This window comes from Hylobates moloch, unplaced genomic scaffold (assembly GCF_009828535.3).
Source record: "Hylobates moloch isolate HMO894 unplaced genomic scaffold, HMol_V3 SCAFFOLD_23, whole genome shotgun sequence".
NCBI lineage: Eukaryota > Metazoa > Chordata > Mammalia > Primates > Hylobatidae > Hylobates > Hylobates moloch.
In genome coordinates, this window is record NW_026652298.1 from 23521128 (window position 1) to 23544175 (window position 23048).

The window sequence follows — 23048 nt, forward strand, 5'->3', positions numbered from 1 at the left end:
ATGCAGTTAGTGGGGAAGAAATGTACATACTGAAAAAAGGGAGGGCAGCACGGGAGGTAAGTATCAGAAACAAGGGTTCTAAATGTTTAGTTCTTTGATTTTTCTTCTGTAAAATGTGAATTCCCATCATTATTACAAAACAAAAAGTTGTCTAATAAAAAATAAACACATATGTGCTCTCTTTACACCTTCTTTACCTCACAAATGGACAGTCTCTCACCATCTCTATACATTTTCTACATCTGAAAAAACAGAAGTGGGTTTATTTCTTCTCATTTTTGATAACTTCCATGTTCAACAATATATAGAAAAGTCTTCTATGAACTTTCAGAATCTGTCCAACTTATGAAACCTGAAACCTAAGATAATCCTAAAATAAATCCTCTGTCATCTCCATGTCTCTATCTGGACTTGGTGCTTCCATCTCCAGCCTTCCACCTCGCTAAGGTCCCACTTCACCTGAAGTTCAGTTCAGATCAATCCAGCCTGTCTTCATTTAATCATCTAGTGACCAGCTAGTACTCAGGCAAAAAGGATTTAAAATCATTCCACATACTTTTTTTTTTTTTGCTAATACTTAGTAAGTACACAGGAATGTTGTCCAATGCTGAGAATTTATAGAGGGCATTCTCTTTTAAAATCAATCCCTGAAATTAGCTGGGTGTGGTGGTGGGTGCCTGTAATCCCAGCTACTCCGGAGGCTGAGGCAGGAGAATTGTTTGAACCCAGGGGGCGGAGATTGCAGTGCGCCAACATTGCACCATTGCACTCTAGCCTGGGCAACGAGAGAAACTCCGTCTCAAAAAAAAAAAAAAACAAAAATCTTTGTTTTTCTTTAGGGATATTCTAATCACTCATTATACTTTTTGAGATAATTGTTGATTCGTACACATTTGTAGGAAATAATTCAGAGATATCTCATATCTTTTTCTAGTAACTTTCAGTAAGTTAAATTTGCTTATGGTTTTATAGTTTATAAAATGCCTTAATACATCTCATTTAATTTTTACATTATCTCATTTAATCTTGAATCCTAACAATAACCCGAGGAGCTAACTATTCTTATTAACCCCATTTTACAGAAGAGAAAGTGGAGGCTCAAATATTTTACTTGATTTGTATATATCACAAAGCCAGTAAGTAGCAAAGCTGAAGCACTAACTCGGGTTTTAAAATGTCTGCTTCAAATTCAATGCACCTTCTTTATATCACATGCATGTATTGCAAGTTGAATTTTGTTAAACTAAAAACATGCTGACAATTGTACTGAAAAAAGGGGAAGACTTTTTTAAAAAAAGGACCAAAAATTAAAAACTATAAATGTAGTGGAGTTTTCTTGTAATCAAATATCTGCTACATGAGCAGCTAGTGAGTGAACAATTTTTGTCTCTTTTTAAACTGATAATAAAGCATTTACATATTTTACTCTTTTGACCACAAACACACTGGATTACTTTTAGTATTTTATAATTTTTACAGTTTGGAAGAAACGATGTTTCTGAAATTAATTTCCCAACAGCAGAAAGGTAGATTTATAGCAGGTTTGAGAAAAACAAGTATATATATATATAAACTGTATCAGGAAAAGGCAGAACAAGTACCAGTCATCATAAATTTTTATCTTCTCAACATGTTATGTAAGTGTTTACTAGTCTATGAACTCTCAGGAAAAAGACTTTTTGACAAAAGGTCATCAAATGTGGACTCACCACTGTGACTGGATGATGTTTTTCCACAACAACTGAGCTCATGGGAGGAGAAACTCCCATTATGGCTAAACTGCTGCTAATTCTATTTTTTGAAGCAAAATCACATCTTCCTGTGATCCGGGCTGTAATAGTTCTTCCTGCTTTCTGTTGTGCAGAGGTTACAACTCTTGGCACATACTAAGAAGAAAAAAAAATAAAAGAAGTAACAAGGTGGCAGAAAATCCACAGCAAAATTTCCATTAATTTGATTCCATAAATTATGAAGAATACACAGGCACTTAAAATAATTGTATGTTCAACCAACTTTAACATGGAAAAAACAAACAAAATCACAAGACAAAAAGCAAAACAAAACTGAACACCCCAAAATATCCCTTTAACCTGAGTATGCCAACAATTTTATAAGATTTTAGAAACTTAAAAAATCAACTTTTTTTTTTTTTGAAATGATAGATTTATAGGAAGACACACAGATCATATTGAAAAGTACTGTGTGCTCTTCACCCAGTTTCCTGTCATGGTTACATCTGACATAATTAGAATATAAAAGTGAAAACCAGGAAGCTCACCATGACATAATGCCTATGTATAGATCTCTGTCATTTTATCCCCTAAGTTCCCGTTAACTATCACTCAATCAAGATACAGAATACTCATCACCACGAAGATCTCCCTCGGGCCACCCTTGACAGTCATATCCATCTGTCTGTTCCTTCCCCAACCATCCTTAACCCCTGGCAACCATTAATCTGTTTTATGGACTCTTTGATCCTTAAGCATAATTAATATTATCATTACACATATGCTTCTGTGTTCTGCCTTTTTTCCTTCTCATTTTATTAATATACTTTTTTTCATGAGGTAATACAGAGACCTGCTATAGTTCTTAATGAGATGGTTTTTATAGCAACATACTACTTTGTCTTTCTTTTTCTATTACATTTAGCACATTTTGCAAAAGAAAAATCCTCTTTTGAGAGTTATTTCTGTATAATAAAAATATATTGCAAACAATGGAACGATCATATCAAAAAGTATTATCAGCTTTTATAGCTTTTGTTGCTTATTGCTGGATGATACTCCAGAAAAATATTTACAGCAGGAATAACACATAAGTGGACTATTTTTCCATTGTCAATCAATTACACAGCCGCCTGTTTAAGTCTGAGGTGAAATCTACTATTCAAGTTGTGGTTATTAATGTTTCATATCTGTATTCCATTTTGTCAACTATTCATCTTATTTGCTAAGAATTGAAAGGATATTAATATTTAATAGTTCCTGAAGAGTAGGAAACTCATTTAATAATTATAGATACTTATCTAAGAGTGTAAACAATTTCCCCATTTCATTTATTTGTCTTAATTTGCAATGCACATCCATTTTTTTAAGTTGTGGTTAATCCTGTCATTAATTTCCTCTTGCTTCCATGATGAAACCAAAACCAGCTTTGGACAGCTGAGGTAGTTATATTCTTATAACATTTACTTATTTTGGCTTAACTTATTTGAAATTCCAGTGTGAAGTATTAATCTAAATTCATTTTTTCTCTAAACAGTTTTTCCAAAGGCATGTATTAAGTATCAATCTTTTCCCGATTATTATAGTTCATCTGTGATTCTCCATATAGCTGCATCTAGCTACACACAGTCACAGCTGTATATTGAAGTGGGAAGAGAGTGGGCTTCAGGAGAAATGTCTCTGGAAAAATTAAAATGACAAAGTATTGATGTTTTTGAAAGACCCTATGGAAAATAGCATTCAGTGGGGTTTTGTAATCCTTGCAGAGTTTGGAAATAATTCACTATAGTTGGATAGAAAACCGCAGATAAAAATGAAGCAATTAATTCTAAGAACAAAACATTATACCAGAAAGGAAATGTAGTCATAGTACACATTCATGGCTTAGCTATATTAGAAATCATAAATGATTTAATCTGAAATGGGAATATCTATAACATACAGGGAGGATGAGGAAAGTGAAGAGAGAGAGAAGGAATAAGGTGGCATCAGGAGGCCAAGTCCTTTTATCTGTAATAAGTTAACAGATAATGATTGAAATTAATAAATAAAGAAATAATGATACAAACATATTATTTAGGAAAAAATGGAAACAGAAGAAACAGCTAAGAGTTAGGGAGAGGGATTTAGAAGAATGTTTCTCACTGTAGTCCTTGTAAAAATGATTTGGCTTTTTAACATTAACTTCTATGGATCTTATGAAATTGATAAACTAAATCTCAGATTTAAAAATATTTACAAATATGTTTTTGTGGACTAAATTCATGCTTCTGGCCTGAGGGGAACTTTGTCCTATTACTTATTACAATAAGGGACAAAAAAGATTTTACAAACTCCTAAAGATGATTAAATGCCATTTTAAAATAGAAAACTAATTGCTGGCAGGAATATTCTTTGCCAAAATGTGGAAAATGAAGTATAATTGAGTTTGTAACTTTCCTCCTGCCCAATCACGCTTGAGGGGTGTCCTCTCAGTAGCCATGATTCTCACCTGGAGCTTCAGGTGTGAATGAAAAACTACAGAAGTCTGGACTGAAGAAAATTAGAGTAGCAGGAAAAATGCTCATAGATGATAAGTTTCATTCAACCCAGCTCAGAATTGCTTCAGAATGCCTTCAATAATTTGAAAATATATACTCCTGTAAATAAAATGACTTCTAAAAGAAATCTCTATACGCTCATTTGAATTAAATAGAAGTTGTCTTAAATGACTCGCATGTTTACTGTCAGCTGCTTGTTTTCAGATGGTTTGTCATTTGCACTTGTTAATGTTTATTTAATGTATTAAAAATTGTATAAATTGATGAAAAAGTTGAAAATGCATAAGGACAATTTAGAAATAATTCATAAAGATAAATTATTAGAAAAAAGTTGCTACTAATCAGGGGCAGGAAAGAAAAACCTAGAAGGATTCTCTAATCAGATTGTTAGTTTTGTTAGGTTCATGCTTTACAGAAACTGAAACTGGAGATCATAGAAAATATACTGGGTGTGGTTTATATTAAAAAGATGACAATTACAATCTTTGACCCCACATTCAGTTTGGCTCCACATTTAAAACTAGCAAATTAATATATATTTATGTTTTAGGATAAAATAATGTATTAGGCATGTATCATTCTCTGCAAATTAAATGACCACTTACTGGTACCAATCATGTTGGAGTTCATTAAATTTATCAGCTTAGCTGACTTTAAAAAATGCTATAAAAATAAAAATTCTAGCATTTTAAGCCACATCAACGTAAGCAACAAAATTGAAAGGAGTAAGAAAAAAAGGAAATGACATTAAAAACAGTATTTATAGCTTAATATTTGACAGAGAGACAGTACAGATTATTGGTTAAGAGTAAGAGGTCTAAATCAGATTGTCAAAGTCTGAATTCCAACTCAGTTACTAATCGTGTCCTTAGGCAAGTTGTATACTCTCTAAGCCTCAGTTTCTTCATTTATAAAACGGAGAATGCAGTACCAACTCCCTAATGATACCCTTTCACTTTCTATTCGAATGAAGAGGAAAATTAGAAGAGAAACTTTACTAAAGGTCTTTACCAAATAGCTTTAAAATTCAATGAAAAATATTTCCCCTCAATTATTCCAATTGGAGTTAGAAAAAGAATAAAATGCCATCTACTGTTCAACTTTATGAACTGCAATATGCTTGCTTGTATAACTGTCTAGCCTTTGTTGAAAAATGGTTTCCACCATGAAATTCTGATAGTCTTTAACATACTGAGGATGTCTGCATTAAAGAAAATCATTTTAAATATGAAGATATTATTTTACTAGCATGGTAATCTTCCACTCTCCAGTTATTTGTTTGCTAATTCTCTGTACTTTCTGCACCTATCTCCTTTTAGCTACTGGAAATACCAAGAAAAACTGAAAAAATTTTTTGAATGTTCATAGGAAGCCTCTGTGATTAAAATGACAAGAAAGATAACCAAGCCAGGACTGCAAATCTCTCTCTTCTTTTCCTATTCCCAACAATGACGGTTTCACGGTAAGTTAGCCAACTACTGGATTTATTCCTACTTTTGTTATCAAGTTTCTTTTAAAAACAAAAACATATATTTGAGGTAAATCTGAGTATTTCAATTATATAAGGAAGAAAGAAAACTAAGATTATACTTAGAGATAGATTTAATTGTGATTCTCTTTTCTCCCTGGCCCTAAAGGTCACTTACTTATGTGACTGAAACGGAGTGTGCATCTGTTTTTGAAGAAGTGGATGTAGTGGGATGGGGCAGATGGGGAAGGGCTGTCTACAGAATATTATGGTTTTCAGGTTTCAAAGACTTCAACACTATCTCCGATGACCAGATTATTCAAAAAGTTAGCAATAAAAAGGGTGCTAAGCAAACTCATTCATTCAGTTCTTCCCATACATATTCAGGTTTATATATAAATGCAGATGTACCCATGAAGTCACATTTTAGGAAGAGAATTTTGAAAAATCTAGCTCCGCATGTGTTAACTGCATATGCAAGATGAATGAGAAACCAGAACATAAACACAGTGAGTGAGTGTTTAAATGAGGTCATCTGTGCAGGATCACACTTCAAAATGTGTAATCATGGAAAACAAACACAGCTGAAAATATGTCGAGTTGAATTTTAGTGTTTTATTCCTTTTTTTTTTTTTTTTGAGACAGAGTCTCACTCTGTCACCTAGGCTAGAGTGCAATGGCATGATCTTGGCTCACTGCAAACTCTGCCTCCCGGGTTCAAGTGATTCTTCCACCTCAGCCTCCCGAGTAGCTGGGATTACAGGCGCATGCCACCACGCCCGGCTAATTTTTTTGTATTTTTGTAGAGACGGGGTTTCACCATGTTGGCCAGCATGGTCTCGATCTCCTGACCTCGTGATCTGCTCGCCTTGGCCTCCCGAAGTGCTGGGATTACAGGCGTGAGCCACTGTGCTCGGCCAGTGTCTCATTTCTAAGTCAAAGCTCCCCCACATAAATTTCTCTTAGCCATGTGCTAGATATTTTTCAACCTCTTTGTGTCAATAATTGGTAAATAACTGATCTCAATGTATTTTCTCCCAAAGTTAGTAGCTCTCGAAAGGTAAAAATTCAAATCTGTTAGAATACTAAAGGTGACCACTTGTCTGCCTCAATACTCCCTTTAGCTGCAGACAGCTGTCCAGAGCAATGGCACCTTCTGATGGCCTGCCAAGGGAACTTTAAGACCTAAAACTTATTCTGTCTCTTCTTTCCTCTTGTAAGTAGTTAGGAGTTGGGAAGAAGAGGAAGACAAGCAAATCAGAATCATCTCAGGAGCTTTATAAGACTATACAGGCCTTTATACCAGATCCACACCACAGCAGGAAAGAAGTTAAGAGTGTTTTATGTTTTTTTTTTTTTTTTTTTTTTTTGAGACAGTCTCGCTCTGTTGCCCAGGCTGAAGTGCAGTGGCATGATCTCAGCTCACCGCAACCTCTGCCTCCCCGGTTCAAGCAATTCTATGCCTCAGCCTCCCAAGTAGCTGGGATTACAGGTGCCCACCACCATGCCTGGCTAATTTTTTATATTTTTAGTAGAGACAGGATTTCACCATCTTGGCCAGGCTGGTCTTGAACTCCTGACCTCGTGATCCACCCTCCTCGGCCTCCCAAAGTGTTGGGATTACAGGCATGAGCCACCGCGCCTGGCTTTTTTTAAACTAATGAACTAAACTCACTAACTAACTAACTAATCACTGCTAGCTCTGCACAGGTGAGTCTGATAAGCTTGGCTTGCATCTGTACTCCACCCTTACTTGAGGAACATGGTTTGTAGAATACAAGTTTAACAACAGGAGGCTAAGGAGTTAGAGCCACGATGTGCTTCATCTGAAACTCTAGTTAAAAAAAAAAAAAAAAAAAAAATTTAGAGACAGGGTCTCGCTCGTTGCCCAGGCTGGAGTGCAGTGGTGCAGTCATAACTCATAGTAACCTTGAACTCTTGGGCTCAAGCGATCCTCCTGCCTCAGCCTCCTGAGTAGCTGGGAGTACAAGTGCACAGTACCATGCCTGACTAATTTTCTACTTTTTTGTAAAGATAAGGTCTCGCTATATTGCCCAGCCTGGTCTCAAACTTCTGGCCTCAAGCAAATCTTTCACCTCAGCCTCTCAAAGTACTGGGATTACAGGCGTGAGCCAACATGCCCAGCCTCCTACCACATTAACAGCTTGATCAATTTCACTTCAGGCAAGTTCGCACACAAACCTTCCATCCCCATTTAACACTATCCTCTTGGCACTTCTCTAATAGTAGCTCACTGATTCCAGGAAAAACTATTCCTATCTCCATTCCAATTACAAATTACAAATTAAAACTCGATCAAGATGGAGTTACTACAGAACAGTGTTAGTGATATATCTGCATTTAGGAAAAAGGAAAGCTGTTAGCTGAATAGAAAATATAACATTAAATATACATTAACCTCCGACACCTTTGAAAACACCCAACAGTGTTCTTCAAATGTAAAGTCTGTCCTTAACTCTTTCTCAAATTAAATCTACTTTTCCTACATAATTTTTGAAAAATATAAAAAAGTTCTTTGTCTTAATTATCACTACTATGATAGCACTTTCAGGTAGTTTCATTACAATTTAATGCTCTAGTCACTTTGTGTATTAAATATTTTCAGTGACTTTGCCTAAATACCACAGATTTTTTTTTCTCCATAGGAAAATATTTTATGAGTTCAAAATACTAAATTTACAAACAAGCTTTTTTTTTTTTTTTTTTGAGATGGAGTCTCGCTCTGTTGCCCAGGCTGGAGTGCAGTGGCGCGATCTCGGCTCACTGCAAGCTCGACCTACAGGGTTCACGCCATTCTCCTGCCTTGGCCCCCCGAGTAGCTGGGACTACAGGCGGCTGCCACCACACCCAGCCAATTTTTTTGTATTTTTAGTAGAGACGGGGTTTCACTGTGTTAGCCAGGATGGTCTCAATCTCCTGACCTCGTGATCCACCCGCCTCGGCCTCCCAAAGTGCTGGGATTATAGGTGTGAGCCACTGCGCCTGGCCGCCCTTTTCATAAGGTGGGACCTGTATAAACTGTACTAACCATTTCTTCTGATGCAGCAGTAGCTGCAGATCCTGCACCAAGAACAGAAACAGGAACGTGAACAGAAGATGCGGAAGCAGCCCTGGTAGAAGTCATTGAAGCAGCTGAGGGAACAGCAGTTGCACTGGCTCCTCCGACGGCGGCTGGTGGGGATGGCAGCAGTGGTGATGTAACCGGTAAGGGCATCGGAGGAGCTGAAGGATCCAAATGAGCAGAATGTTCTTTTCCTTGAACACCAGGACCATGCTCTTCCTTTTTATTATTTGTGGAGTCTATCCCTATAAATCACAAATTAATTCCATTCAAATTCTTCCAGGTTAGGACTACTATTATCTTCCAAACAATGAAAACACATACTGGCTAAAGTTTGGTCCTAACAAAAATTTAGATGTTTACAGTATATTAGATACAATGTTCAGTTAATACAGTTTGTCAGTATTAACTGGTTAATGTCAGCATTAACCACTAAAAACTTCAGACTACTTCCTTCCACATGCGAAAGCTAATGGATCATTTGCTCTTAAATAAAAGATGAAAATAACTTATGTACTCAGCTGGGACCTTAGCTAAGTAGGGTATATTGCCATCACAACTGTCACAAAAAATATGATCACAGTGAGCCTAGAGATCTAGGTTCCTTTGTATTAGTTCATACAAATATCCTGATAAATGGCCAAAATGACCTGCAATCGATCTTTAGAACCACTTTCTGATATCACTATACTCCCTCATTTTCATGTACTGCGCCTATCCTAACAATTTATTTTTCTTCTTGAGTCATCAGAAAACAAAAATACATCAATAAAACTAAAATCTTCACTTTTTACATTGTAAAAGAAATGGGTTCTCGCAGATAAATTATATAAATTGTAAGTCAAGAGCATATTTGTGCACCTAACTGATTTGCAGTGACACCCCAATCAGTAACCTTCCCTCAAAACTGAAACTTCATCTTGATCTAAGGAGCCAATAATGTCAAATTCCAGGGCTAGTACAAAGGGTTTCTTCCAATTTTAGATGTTTTCGCCCCAGTATTATAATTTGGTTAGTTTCTGCTTAAGACTGTATCTGTGTGGTACCAAACAGTGTGTTGAGGCTTTAGAAATTCAGTCAATGAGCTGTTTCAGAACATCTGAACAGAGGGCATTATGGAAGTCATATGTTTAAATGATTTTCTATGCAGTTCTCTTTCCCTCCAGAAATTTGGGCCGCTGCATAAGTCCTTTCCTTAGACTATCTGTATAGAAAATTCGTAGAGTATTAGTTAGTTACCTTATTTAAGAAGTTTAACAATGATTACAGTGCCTACCTAGATCCTTTGAACTCCTCTGATGAAAGGTACTAATTCAATATAAAATACTTTTAATTTGAAAACAAAACACACACTGAGTTTTAACATGTTTTGGTAGAGATTCTGAGTGTCTATCTTTAAATGGTGGCAGACATTAGGAGATGCAGAAACAGTATGAAGGTCAGGGAAGAGAGGCAGGTGACCAACTCTTGCTAATATAGGCTGATATCAGGTAACTCTTAAGTTTAATAATTAATCTCATTTCAGCTGGAATACATTTTTCACTTGTCAAGTATTTTTTCTTACTGTGCCTAACTGGCACAGTAAAATTGGCAGATATGATTTTAAGGACTTTTTGTCATGTTCTACCTTCTTCATAAAAACCTCTAATTTCTAAGATTTAAGATATTGCACAATATGAGAGACACTGAAAATTACAGACAGCAAAGAATCGGTACAAATAAAAAACCAAATATTTATTTTGCTCTAACAAGACAGGTGCATTAGGAACTTTACATGATTAAAAACTGCATTATAAAAACAATTTTTTTTTTTTTTTTTTGTGAGACAGAGTCTCGCTCTGTCTCCCAGGCTGGAGTGCAGTGGCGTGATCTCAGCTCACTGCAACCTCCGCCTCCTGGGTTCACACCATTCTTCTGCCTCAGCCTCCCGAGAGGCTGGGACTACAGGCGCCTGCCACCACGCCCAGCTAATTTTTTGTATTTTTAGTAGAGACGGGATTTCACTATGTTAGCCAGGATGGTCTTGATCTCCTGACCTTGTGATCCACCCACCTCGGCCTCCCAAAGTGCTGGGATTACAGGCGTGAGCCACCGTGCCTGGCCTATAAAAAACAGTTGTTTTAATAGAAGGGGGCCAGAAGTAATTTTTTTCTTATGAGAATTAAAAAAAAAAATAGGTGTCATTAAAATGTCATACAACCTAAATAGCACAAAGCAGATCCACTGAATTATACTGAACTTTTTTGCCTTTGGTAGTTCTACCAACATTATTGCTAATGCATGCTTTATCATTCTTGTCATCTTTCTCATCCATTGTTTTAAAAGTAACAGGTGCAAAAGAAATCAGGTTGTGTAATTAGCAGAAGACATTTTCTTCAAATCCTCTTAAGGATATTGGCCTTTAGGAGAAACAGTTGCATTTCAATTTACATTTTAAGATAGTAAATATATTAAGGTGGGAAACACTCCTAAGTCAATTCAAAATCTTTTTAAGTAGGTTATAGGAAACAGGTTTCTTGTAATTTAATGTAAGAAGTTCTAATAGGAATTTGTCACTTTACTTGTGAAACTCATATTTCTCCCAAGTAAACAATTAAATTTCTTAATTTCCGACATACAACTTGCTAATACTTAGAACTGAAACAGACTATTCTATCACTGAAGGTGGTGAGTTTGTTTCCAACCCTGATATTTAAAAGACCATTTATTGGAAAAATCAAGTACTCCCCTAGGTATTACCAAAATCAACTATTCAGCCTTGAGATTCCATGATTCTCAGTTTCTAAATTAAATATGGACCACAAACCACAACCACTTCAGATAGAAAGCAGTTTGCCTAAACTTACTCCTACCCACAATATGCATGCTTTAAATAATAAATGTTTGTTGATGTTTTAAAATAAGGGCATCACAAGCACAGAGAAGTTATTCATTGGATTGAAATCATGTTAATGATTTACAAAATCTTGAGAGGTTGACTTAAATTAAAACTATTAATAATTACATCATGATTATCATCTTACATGTTAAGTGCATTTTGTCTTTTAAAGTGCGTTGAGCTATGTTTTACTGCATCCCATAAGAAGCCCCTAGGAAGCAGGTAAGGAAGGTTTATATTATCTCCTTTGCTCAGAGAAGAAATCTAAGACCCAATGAGGAAAACAGGCCCCTGGGTAAATTGGTGGCAAAGGATTCTAGTTATGGGCTTTTCTACACCAAGATGACAAAACTACTACACAAACCACTCATGTCAGACAATATGTGGATTTTTTAAAAAAGTAAAATTACTTCTATAGATAGGTCTATATTTATGTTTGCTGCAATGAGCTTAGTTGAGGCCTTTCATAAACTGGAAGATTAGGAATTTCTAAAATGAGAAACCATGACTAGATAACAAATACTTACCAAAATAGTCCAAGATATTTGGCTACTTTAGAAAAGACAAAATTAGAAGTTTCGTACTTAAAAAGGCATTAAAATTCTTAGTTAAAAGAGATTTAAAATAATGTTATACATTAAAATATTATTTTTAACATTTAGCTTAAATATTTAGAAGTGACAGTTTACTTGATCAGATTTAAGATACCATAAGTAACCATGACTGAGCTCATTTTCATGGCAGATTTAAGTCTGGATATGACACCTTGGAATTAAGAAGAGCACACCTGGATGAAACATACCTACTGCAGATTATTTGTACTGTAGCCCATACCAATCATCAAAATCTCCTCAAATCCTTTTTTGAAAGTAGGCAGAGAATCTTTAATGAAATACTAACCTGTATCATTTCTGTTTTGAAATATAGTCATGGCTTCGAGATTTAATGCACATACACCCCTCATGAAAGCTTTTTTCATGGAATCTTCAAAGTGCTCTTTTTCATGTTGCATTCTTTGAATCTCAGCTTTTGCATTTTCCAAAGCTCCAGATAACTAAGAGTGTTTAAAAAGCAAAACAATTTGAGATACAAAGAATACTGTCAAAAAAAATAGATATATACTTTGAGATTATTCTCACGTGAAATATTAAAAAGTTTGTCACTTACCTCTTCTGCTATGTGCAATTTATTTTAAAAGGTACCTCTTACCTCTATTATCTCCATCAACAAACTGCTTTCATTCCTAACCTTAAAATCAAGGCTCAAACAAGGGGAATTTTATCCAGTCCCATTGAAGATTGCTGATGTATTTTCATTTCACAAAAAGATATGCCACTTTTTACTGTAAAACTTTTATGTAGGATGTTAAACAAAATACATTAAGAGCCACAGAGAGCCCTTTCAGAAAAAAAAAAACAAACTACATGCCTGTAATATTAACAGAATTTTTGTAAAGTAAATGTTACCTTCAGTATTTGAAGTGGAGAGTGACCCTAGGTAAAACACACTTTCCCACAGGCCAAACCTCAGGGGACAGCATTTTTTGCATGTCGTAGTGAACTGCAGAAAATTATTTTTATTATGGATTTATTTTTAATCTTAAGAATTTAATGCTGTAATGAGTTTTTTTTTCATTTTAATATTTAGCTTCAAAAGGCCTATTACATTTTTTAGAATGGATTTTATTTCATTTCAATTCCAAACGTTTTCCCATGAAAACAATGTTAATTTTATTATTAAAAGTCAATGGGAAAAAATAATTTCAATTTCGTTTTTTTCTTTTTTGAGACGGATTTCCACTCTCGTTGCCTAGGTTGGAGTGCAACGGTGTGATCTCGGCTCACTGCAACTTCTGCCTCCCAGGTTCAAAAGATTCTCCTGCCTCAGCCTCCCGAGTAGCTGGTATTATAGGCATGCGCCACCACACTCAGCTAATTTTTTTAGTAGAGACGGGGTTTCACCATGTTGACCAGGCTGGTCTCAAACTCCTGACTCAGGTGATCTGCCCGCCTCGGTCTCCCAAAGTGTTGGGGCTACAGGCGTGAGCCACCGCGCCCAATTAATAATTTCAATTTCTATACAGCTCCTTATATCAACCATGTAAGAATATACAGTAAACATTAAATTAACACAATAAACGTTTTGATTTTTTTGTCTTCATTCTTGATTAAAGACCAAAAGAAGAAGTCTATTAATTAATAGTGAGTCTATCCATCTTTTTACTGTATTAGAAGAAAGTGAAAACCAGAAAAAGATGCTTACCATAGCAACTTTGGCTTCATAATCATTGGAAATCTGGATACAAACTTCTTCAGCTCTTGCTTGACAAGCTCTTTCTACCACATCTTTCCACTGCTTTTGGACTATGGAACGCCAGCCTTTCCACACTTTCTTCAGTAAAGTTCTCTGGTAGTACTGGTCAGCTAGTTTACCTTCATAAACCTAAATAAAAGTAAAATATAACTTCAAAAACACAGTGGACTGATAAATATATTGGTAGTAATAATAAACATAACACGGTGGTAAGTGTACATACACACATTATTTAATTCTATGTAACCATATTATTCTCATCTTGCATATAGGAGAACAGGCTTAAAGAGGTTAAGTAACCTACATAGTTCACATAAATGGATGAGTAAAGCCAGACTTGCCTGACTCCGGAGACTGAGCTCTTATCCATTACATCATTGCTTTACACAACTAAACAAGTTACAGAAAAAGAATACAACCACATGAAAGAAAATGAGCAAATCACCACTTGCCATCTTAGTTATGAATTTAGCAGGACCAGGAGAATAACAGAGTGGCTAGAAGGCAGGAAAAGGTGGTGGCTGTGGCTTCAGATGACACTGCTTTCTCTTCAGTTTGATGGCCACCAAAAGCAAGATTAATTTATAAACCTTGCCATCATATATGGTGCCAATCCAAATAAAAACTTATGCTATTTTTATCAACGAATTTAAATTCTTTTGAAGAAGTAGTTCAATTCTCAATTTCTTAAGTTTGAAAAACTATCCAAAAGTGACAGTAGCCTCAACTGTTCTGGCTAACATTTAAAAATAAATACGTATTCTCATTATTTTACTTGACAAGTTTCAAAATAGAGTATAAATATTCATTTTAACAAGCTTACTTAATGTGGATTTAATCTATTGGGATTAATTAAAAAAATGAAAAAACCAGAAAGTATTCTTAAAGGAGAAATCTTATTCCAGGATAAAGTAGGTTGAGCATCCATAATCCAAAAATCTGAAACTTGTTGAGTGCCAGCATGACACCACAAGTGAAAAATTCCACACAGAAGTACTTAACACAAACTTTGTTTAATGCATAAAATTATTAAAAATATTACATACAATTACCTTGGGTTATATGTATAAGGTGAAATATGAAACATAAATGAATTTTGTGTATAAGCTGTGATATGAAACATAATCTAAAATCCAAAATTCTCCTGGTGCCAAACATTTTGGATAAGGGATACTCAACCTGTACTAGCTTTTTCCTTAAATACTAATCTCTCGGAAACTAAATACACAGAGATTATTCCACAGCTCACATGAATATACATGGAAAGCATATATATATATATATATTCATCTCCTATATTCATGTGTCTCCAAACTATGTCTTGTTGTGGGATATACTCTCATACTTTTCCACTTTTGATGCAACAATTTTGTATTCTCTTTCAGTTCACTATTTACTGATATACCAACTCAGCTCTTACTTAAAAGATGTTCAAGTTTAAATGATATACTATAAGCTAAGGATAACTTTTAAAAAGCTGTACAGGTATGGCTTTCTCTGACTCTCACTCTAAGGCGAGTCTATATAACAAACATTTATACTGTGATTTAATGTATAAATATAGTAAAGCCTCTTTATGAATAAGTTGTATTCAGGCATTTTAAAAGTAGAAACAATATAGGAAGCATTTGGTATGTTAAAGATAACTTCTTTCTCCAATAACCACATCTGAGGGGGTTCTATTACCAGGGCATTTACAATTTAGGAACAATCCTTATTAACCTGCTTGATTACTTGATGTATGAAGCAGGAAATGATGTATCTATTGTAATATATATTATATGTCTATAAGATCTAAACTGTATTTTTTCCAAACTACATCAAAATCAAATTCCTTTGAAATAAGAGGAATATTAAATCACAAATTCATTTTGACTTATTAGAAAACAACTATAATAAATGATCCTGAGCGCTTCTGAATTCAGAAGTCTAACATCCATCAGCTGTCTTCTGCTTTGACACTTACGTCCTGTCTGGCTCTGACATGGCCGATTCGCCAGTGGAAGAATGTTCTCATCAACTCTATCTTTTCCTTTTGCTTGCCTATGGCATGAGACAAGCTAGAAATCACCTGTAAACAGCAATTAACCCAATTATTGTGATATTACAATAACAGCAATTGGTGTTTGTGATATTACAATAACAGCAATTGGTGAGAAAAGTGATTTTCTCATATATCAAAAAATGCTAGAGAGGATAGGTATGGATCACTACTATATTCATTCAGTTAACCTCATTATTATCTTTAAAAAGATGATAAAACTTTCTCACATGAATATACTAGATATCAACTAATGAAAGGGAACAAAAGAAGAAAGAAGTCTTCATTATGTGTATATGGTAATCACCAATAAAAAGTTTATGTATATGCAAATTAGCTACTGACATTCAATTCAGGTAAAACAATTATACATTTGAAAGTTCTATATACATCATGTCTTTATTCACTAGATTTGAGGGCAGGGGCCAGAATATTTAGATATTTAAGTATTTTTCTGGTCCCTACTACTACCCTGGATATAGAAGTTCCTCAAAAACTGTCCAATGATTTTCTGGATTAAACAAACCTATAAAAGCAAATAATAGTTCTATTATTTGCTTATTAGTCATATGTTATATATATATAACTATTAATATGTTATAGTTATATATAACTATATACTATATATGTTATATATAACTATTAATAACATGTTATACATATAACTATTAATAACATTATATATAACATGTTATATATGTTATATATAATTAATTAAATATATATAATTAATGTTATACATATAACAACATTATATATAACGTTATATATAGTTATTAATGTTATATGTTGATGCACTTCTTCAGTGATATTATTACTCTTGTTCTTAAAAAAAAAAATTCAGAAGGCTTTAAAATCCTAAGATAATATTCTCTCTTATAAAAGAACTGAATAACTGAAATAAATTTCTAAAAATAGTCACATTAGAAAGAGATTTTGTAAACTGGGCACATTTACCAAGAGATATTTATACCTGCTCTTTAAAGAATTTCCAGAGAGGAAAAGGGCATACATTCTAAGCTACTGGAAATATTCTATGTGTTAAGCTGAATGGTAGTACCTGTTTATCCACTTTACACATTCTCATAAACTGAACATATATCTATATTCTTTGTGATACTTCAAAATAAAAAAATTAAACTTAAAATAATTAAAAACCATAGAACAGAATTTTGAGTATAACAGAGAAAATGACTGACATTAAAATCCATTGTTTCAAAAAAAAAACAAATTCTATAAAATGTTCAATTTTATACGAAATCAAGATATGTTTAAAAAAATTATAATCTTTAATTTATGAAAACACTTAAGTGCTACTTCTGCAGACAAGCAGCTGAGGTGTCTGCCCAAGTCCTCCTCTTCTGAACACCACCACTCTCCTATCCATAAGTGGATGCCCATCCGGACATCCATTTATAGCAGGGCACAGATTTGTTGCCCATCTGCTTTGTTCCAGGTACTGTGTCAGGAGGCAAAAAATTAGCACAGACTTGAATCTTACCCTCAAATTCTTAAGAAGCTAAAGGAAAGTGAAATAAAAGATGTTTTCTATGTTTATCAATAAAACGAAGAAAGACTTCATTAATGAAAACACACCCATCACAGATAGAATTTGAGATGCTTAAACCCAGGCATGGTGGTATGTACTTGCAGTCCCTGGCAGGGGCTGAGGCAGGAGGATCGCTTGAGCCCAGGAGTTTGAGGTTGCAGTGAGCTATGATTATGCCTATGAATAGCCACTGCTCTCCAGTCTGGGCAACATAGCAAGACCCCGTTTCAAAAAGAGAGAGAGAAAAAAAGAATTTGAGATGCTTAAAATGACCCCTAAAAGGATGGTTTAAAATGTAGATAATGCTGGTTCCTTCATGTTCTCTTAAGGTTAGGAAGAAAGGATTAGAAAGAAAAAAACTAGTGTACTTACATTTAGCACATATTCTTTTTAAAAAAAAAATTTTTTTAAATTGACAAATCATAATAGTTTTATACATTTATGGGTTACAAGGTGATGTTTTAATATAGTTTACAAAGCAAACACTCTTAAAACATCAAGAACACGGAAGTCAATGGTGAAGGTAAAATGACATTATGCTGGTATGTTTAATAGGAAGAATAAATCCAATGGCTATGAATTTTTCTGTCAGTTTCTGATAGAACCTGTATCTTGTATGAGGTAAATACTCATTTCTTAGAATTTATTATTTATCAAGACATTTACTGAATCTCAGTTAAAAAGAAATATAAAAAGAAGACCTCATCTTTTCTCCCAATGGAGATTTCAAAGGTTCTTTGCAGCTCCTTCAAGTCATTGATCTGATTACACAGTTGTTTCAAATGTGCTGCATGTTTTTCTTTCTCTTTTCTCATTTCCATTCGGTGCCAGTCAATAAAATTAAGTCTCCATTTACTTAGTTCAGATATGATGTTTGTCTGAAAAATTAATATAGTGACAATTAAGTAGTTTGTTCGTTAATATCACTTCTTAAAACTACACTGAAATTAAGAAACAAAAAAATCAGAAGAAGCAATCAACACAAAAATCATTAAAACAATTGGAACACATTAATGAAAAACATATGTAAGTTCAACAGTCACAGGTCTGTGCAGTTCACATTCATCATACTAGGGAAGCTAATTTTTTCCTATTTTAACTAATTTTGTATGAAATCTTGTTGTCATTTAAAAAAAATTTCAGGCCTCATTCACTATGTTCCTTTGTTTATTCAAGGATTAAATGTCCATATGAAGATGGATCAGGAATAAAGGGAAACACAGAACTATGGCATAGGCTAAGCCATACTGACCGGGAAGTTATTTAGAAACGAGTGATAGTGGAAAGAAACCATGAGAATTGATACTTTTTTTTCCCAAGCCATTTATCACAGATTATTATCTGTTATAATGGACTGCTAAGTTCTGTCACCCTACTGACTGGCATAAATAAAAAGACCAAATAATAATGTTTTAAAAAAAAAACTGGACAACATATTCACTAAACACAATTTAAATGGTTGGTGGTATAATACTCCAATTGACTTACACTATTATAAGTATGAAACCTGTTCCAAGGGGGGAAGATGGTAAAACTATGCTGAGGAATTATTTCTAGAACTTAAGGTTCCAAATGAGGGAAAAATATAAATGCCACAGAACTCACATGGCCATAATTTCTCTATATATGTGAATATGCAACTTAGTTTTCTCAAATTATGTTTCAGAAAAACTGCCATTTTCTCCAGTTTTTTAATAGCAAAAAAAAAAAAAAAACAAAAAAAACACAAAAAAAACCACTTACTATTTCTGCAATACTTTGTTCTACTTAAAGGCCAGTAGTATCAAAATAAAAATCAACTTTTATAGATTTATCACTTACACATCATGGTTGCTATAGGAGTGGCTATAGAATGAATATCCATTGCTAAAATTGGATCTTTTGTTATCACATAAAAGGAGACATTTCCATTAGTCGCAACTATGATATGGTAAAGGCACAGTATGTCTCAGTTACACACAGGCTGAGCCATTCAAAATATCTGCCAAATTCAGTGGAGTATGTAGAACCGTTCCAGCAACCACTTGAAACCTGGCAACTCAAAGTACAGTTTCTGAACCAGTAGCATCACCTGGGAGCTTGACAGAAATGAGAACACATGGGCACAGGGAGGGGAACGTCACACACTGGGGCCTGTCAGGGGGTTGGGGGTAAGGGGAGGGAGAACGTTAGGACAAATACCTAATGCATGTGGGGCTTGAAACCTAGATGACAGGTTGATAGGTGCAGCAAACCACCATGGCACATGTATACCTATGTAACAAACCTGCATGTTCAGCACATGTATACCAGAACTTAAAGTAAAATCAATCAAGCAAACAAGTCAAAAAAAAAAAAAAAAAGAAAAAAGAAATGCACGATCTTAGGCCCTGCTGAAGACCTACTGCATATGAAGCTGTAGTTTAACAGGCTTCCCCTATGATTCATAAGTACATTAAAGATTGAGAAGCAAGACTTAAGACACTGAACTGATCTCAGGAAACAAAAGATTTTTAAAAAGTTTAACTCAAAAAAACAAAACAAAACAGTATAAACGAGAGTAAAACTATTACATTACATATTAAACAACTGTAATTGAACAACTGCTGTACCATACCTTAAGACCTGAACTCCAAAGATCAAGTACATTTTCCATCTTCTGAAGGTTTTCATCAGAAACAAGAAAATCGCTCACAAGTATTTCATGGGCATCTGTATGACTAGAATTTGTTGCTGGTGAGGAAGAGTCAGCTAAAAGATGTGAACTGAAAAAATCCATGACCGGGTGAGAAGGCTTCCTTGGTGGTAACACTGGTGATGACTCTAGAATAAAAGAAAAGTTGTAGCCGTCAAGCCAAATTGAAAATAACTCAAGTTGGTAAGGAACCATACTGGAAGGCTAAAAGATGTCTGCTACCTATGGAGGCTGAGAAAAAAATGCAGAGAAACTACCTTTCAGGTGTACCTTAATCTATTTTTAATTTCAGTATTGTCACTGATTTAGCACAGACTGGCATGAGATACCTCCTATACTCCCAATCCCTTCTCCCCCAGCAAATGACCTCTATCCCAAATAAGGATCCTTCATATATCCAGGTCCAGCCTGAGCTGAAACTATCATCATCTGTATCATATCACCATTAATGAAGTGCTTTCTGTTTCTGCAATAAAAACATTATAAAGATTAGTTCTCATAACACATGCTACCCTAAAAAACAGGTAGGATTATCTCCATTTTACTGATGAGAAACCGAGGTTCAGAAAAAGGTAAGTAATTGACCAAGGTCAGTGTGGTTGTATATAGGTCAATATTACTCTATAAGTTTAACACTGGGATTGGTTTTAATACTATTAAAATTCGGCCAGGCGCGATGGCTCACGCCTGTAATCCCAGCACTTTGGGAGGCCAAGGCGGTTGAATCATGAGGTCCGGAGATCGAGACCATCCTGGCCAACAAGGTGAAACCCCATCTCTACTAAAAATACAAAAATTAGCTGGGTGTGGTGGCGCGTGCCTGTAGTCCCAGCTACTCAGGAAGCTGAGGCAGAAGAATCGCTTGAACCAGGGAGGCGGAGGTTGCAGTGAGCTGAGATCATGCCACTGCATTCCAGCCTGGTGACAGAATGAGACTCTGTCTCCAAAAACAAAAACAAACAAAAAAAAAACCTGTTAAAATTAAACAATATAAGTAGAAAGAGACTCGTAATTTAGTTTTGCAGATACTCTGTTGTTAAGTACACTGTTAGGCTTCAATATATAGGTGAGAAATATACACATCTCTATATGTATGTGCACATATATAAAACGCTCATCCCCTGCCCATATACAGGGAGGTGGGGGAGAGTCAGGGCCCTAAAGAGAACTGGTATCTATTTCTAAAAAAGCACTGAAAGGCTGGGCGCGGTGGCTCACGCCTGTAATCCCCGCACTTTGGGAGGCTGAAGTGGGCGAATCATGAGGTCAAGAGTTCAAGACCAGCCTGGCCAACATGGTGAAACCCCATCTCTACTAAAAATACAAAAAATTAGCCGGGCATGGTGGCACGTGCCTATAGTCCCAGCTACTTGGGAGGCTGAGGCAGGAGAATTGCTTGAACCTGGGAAGCAGAGGTTGCAGTGAGCCGAGATCGTGCCACCCACTCTAGCCTGGGTGATAGAGCGAGACTCTGTCTCAAAAAAAAAAAAAAAAAAAATCACTGAGAAAGAAAAGTTAATATTTTCTCACATATTTATGCTGGAATTAGAGACTGTCATCACTTGTCACATATCTCACATTTGCTACGAGCATCTTAATAAGAAAGATGGAAGAGCTTTCTTCTTACTGAATGAAAGATCAATCTATGATAGAGAACTTGTTACTTAAATCTTTCAAGAATTCTTTTTTCAAAATTTGTAAGATTTTACTTTTTTTTGCAAACATATTCTGCTTATGTAAAGACTTCTTTGCAAAAGGGAAAATAATTCCCTAATATGTGTGTTTGGTATAAAAAACATAACACAAGGTCTGGGCTAGTCACACTATGAAACGCTACCTGCATGTTCTGAGGATGGTTAAGAAACGCAAAGAACAGGTGGAATGACAATGTACATGAATATTCTCTTTTACTTGATTTTGCCAACTAGATCTGAACTCGCAAAGAAAGCGACAGACTCTGCTTTTCAATTTAAAAAATATCTCAACACTCACCTTTTAAGAAATCAAATCATGTAACTTCAGAACTTGGAAGGGCTGTCAGAGATTATGGTGCCTAAGACTTCTACTTACAAGTGAGGAAACTAAGGGAGAGAGGCATTACTTACATGGTGGCAAAAATGGTTACCACATTAAATAACATTAAATAGAAAAATATTCCACAATATTACATTTTAATTCTTTTAATTATTCTGACTAGTCAAGAAAAAAGTCTCAGTCCAGTTCTAGTATGCTTTTAAAAGCTCTTTAAAGCAAGGCATGGTGGCTCATGCCTGTAATCCCAGCACTTTGGGAGGCCAAGGCAAGTGGATCACTTGATCTTAGGAGTTTGAGACCAGCCTGGGCAACACAGTGAGATCCCACCTCTACAGAAAAGTTAAAAATTAGCTAGGTGTGGTGGCATGTGCCTGTAGTCCCAGCTACTGGGGGAGGGGGCGCTGAGGCAGGAGGATCACTTGAGCCAAGGGGGTTAAGGCTGCAGGGAGCCCTGCACTCTAGCCTGGGTGACAGAGTGAGATCCTGTCTCAAAAACAAAACGAAAAAAAAAAAAAAAAAACCCTCCCCCCAAAGCCTCTTTAAGATTTGCTAATCTTTCCTTTTTACAAAGACAAAGCAGACTTTTAAAGAAAAACACTAAATGATAGAACAGGTGGCATAAAGATAGGATGAAAATCCTTACATTGGTACGCAAATGCCTGAAAGTTGGGAAACAGTGTATTGGTTTACATAAAAACTTGAATTGGCCAAACTATCTAATATCCCATTAAATCTTTTA

General features: G+C 35.2%; 1 protein-coding gene across 3 annotated transcripts in view; it reads right to left on the reverse strand.

Moving 5' to 3' along the window:
• POC5 (POC5 centriolar protein) overlaps positions 1–23048 on the reverse strand; it is a 45412-nt gene that overhangs the window by 10057 nt on the left and 12307 nt on the right. For 2 of the 3 annotated variants that reach the window (XR_009211812.1, XM_032144995.2), the window contains exons 5-11: positions 20198–20403; positions 18303–18479; positions 15978–16082; positions 13961–14140; positions 12599–12752; positions 8788–9065; positions 1710–1886 (exon numbers count right to left, since the gene is read on the reverse strand). Coding sequence is in view for 2 of the 3 variants with exons in the window: in XM_032144995.2 (XP_032000886.1) it covers positions 1710–1886; positions 8788–9065; positions 12599–12752; positions 13961–14140; positions 15978–16082; positions 18303–18479; positions 20198–20403 (1277 nt within the window). In the remaining variant the exon portion in view is untranslated. Of the gene's footprint in view, positions 1–197; positions 243–1709; positions 1887–8787; positions 9066–12598; positions 12753–13960; positions 14141–15977; positions 16083–18302; positions 18480–20197; positions 20404–23048 lie in introns of all 3 variants that reach the window. The other variant, XM_058434088.1, reaches the window with a different exon arrangement.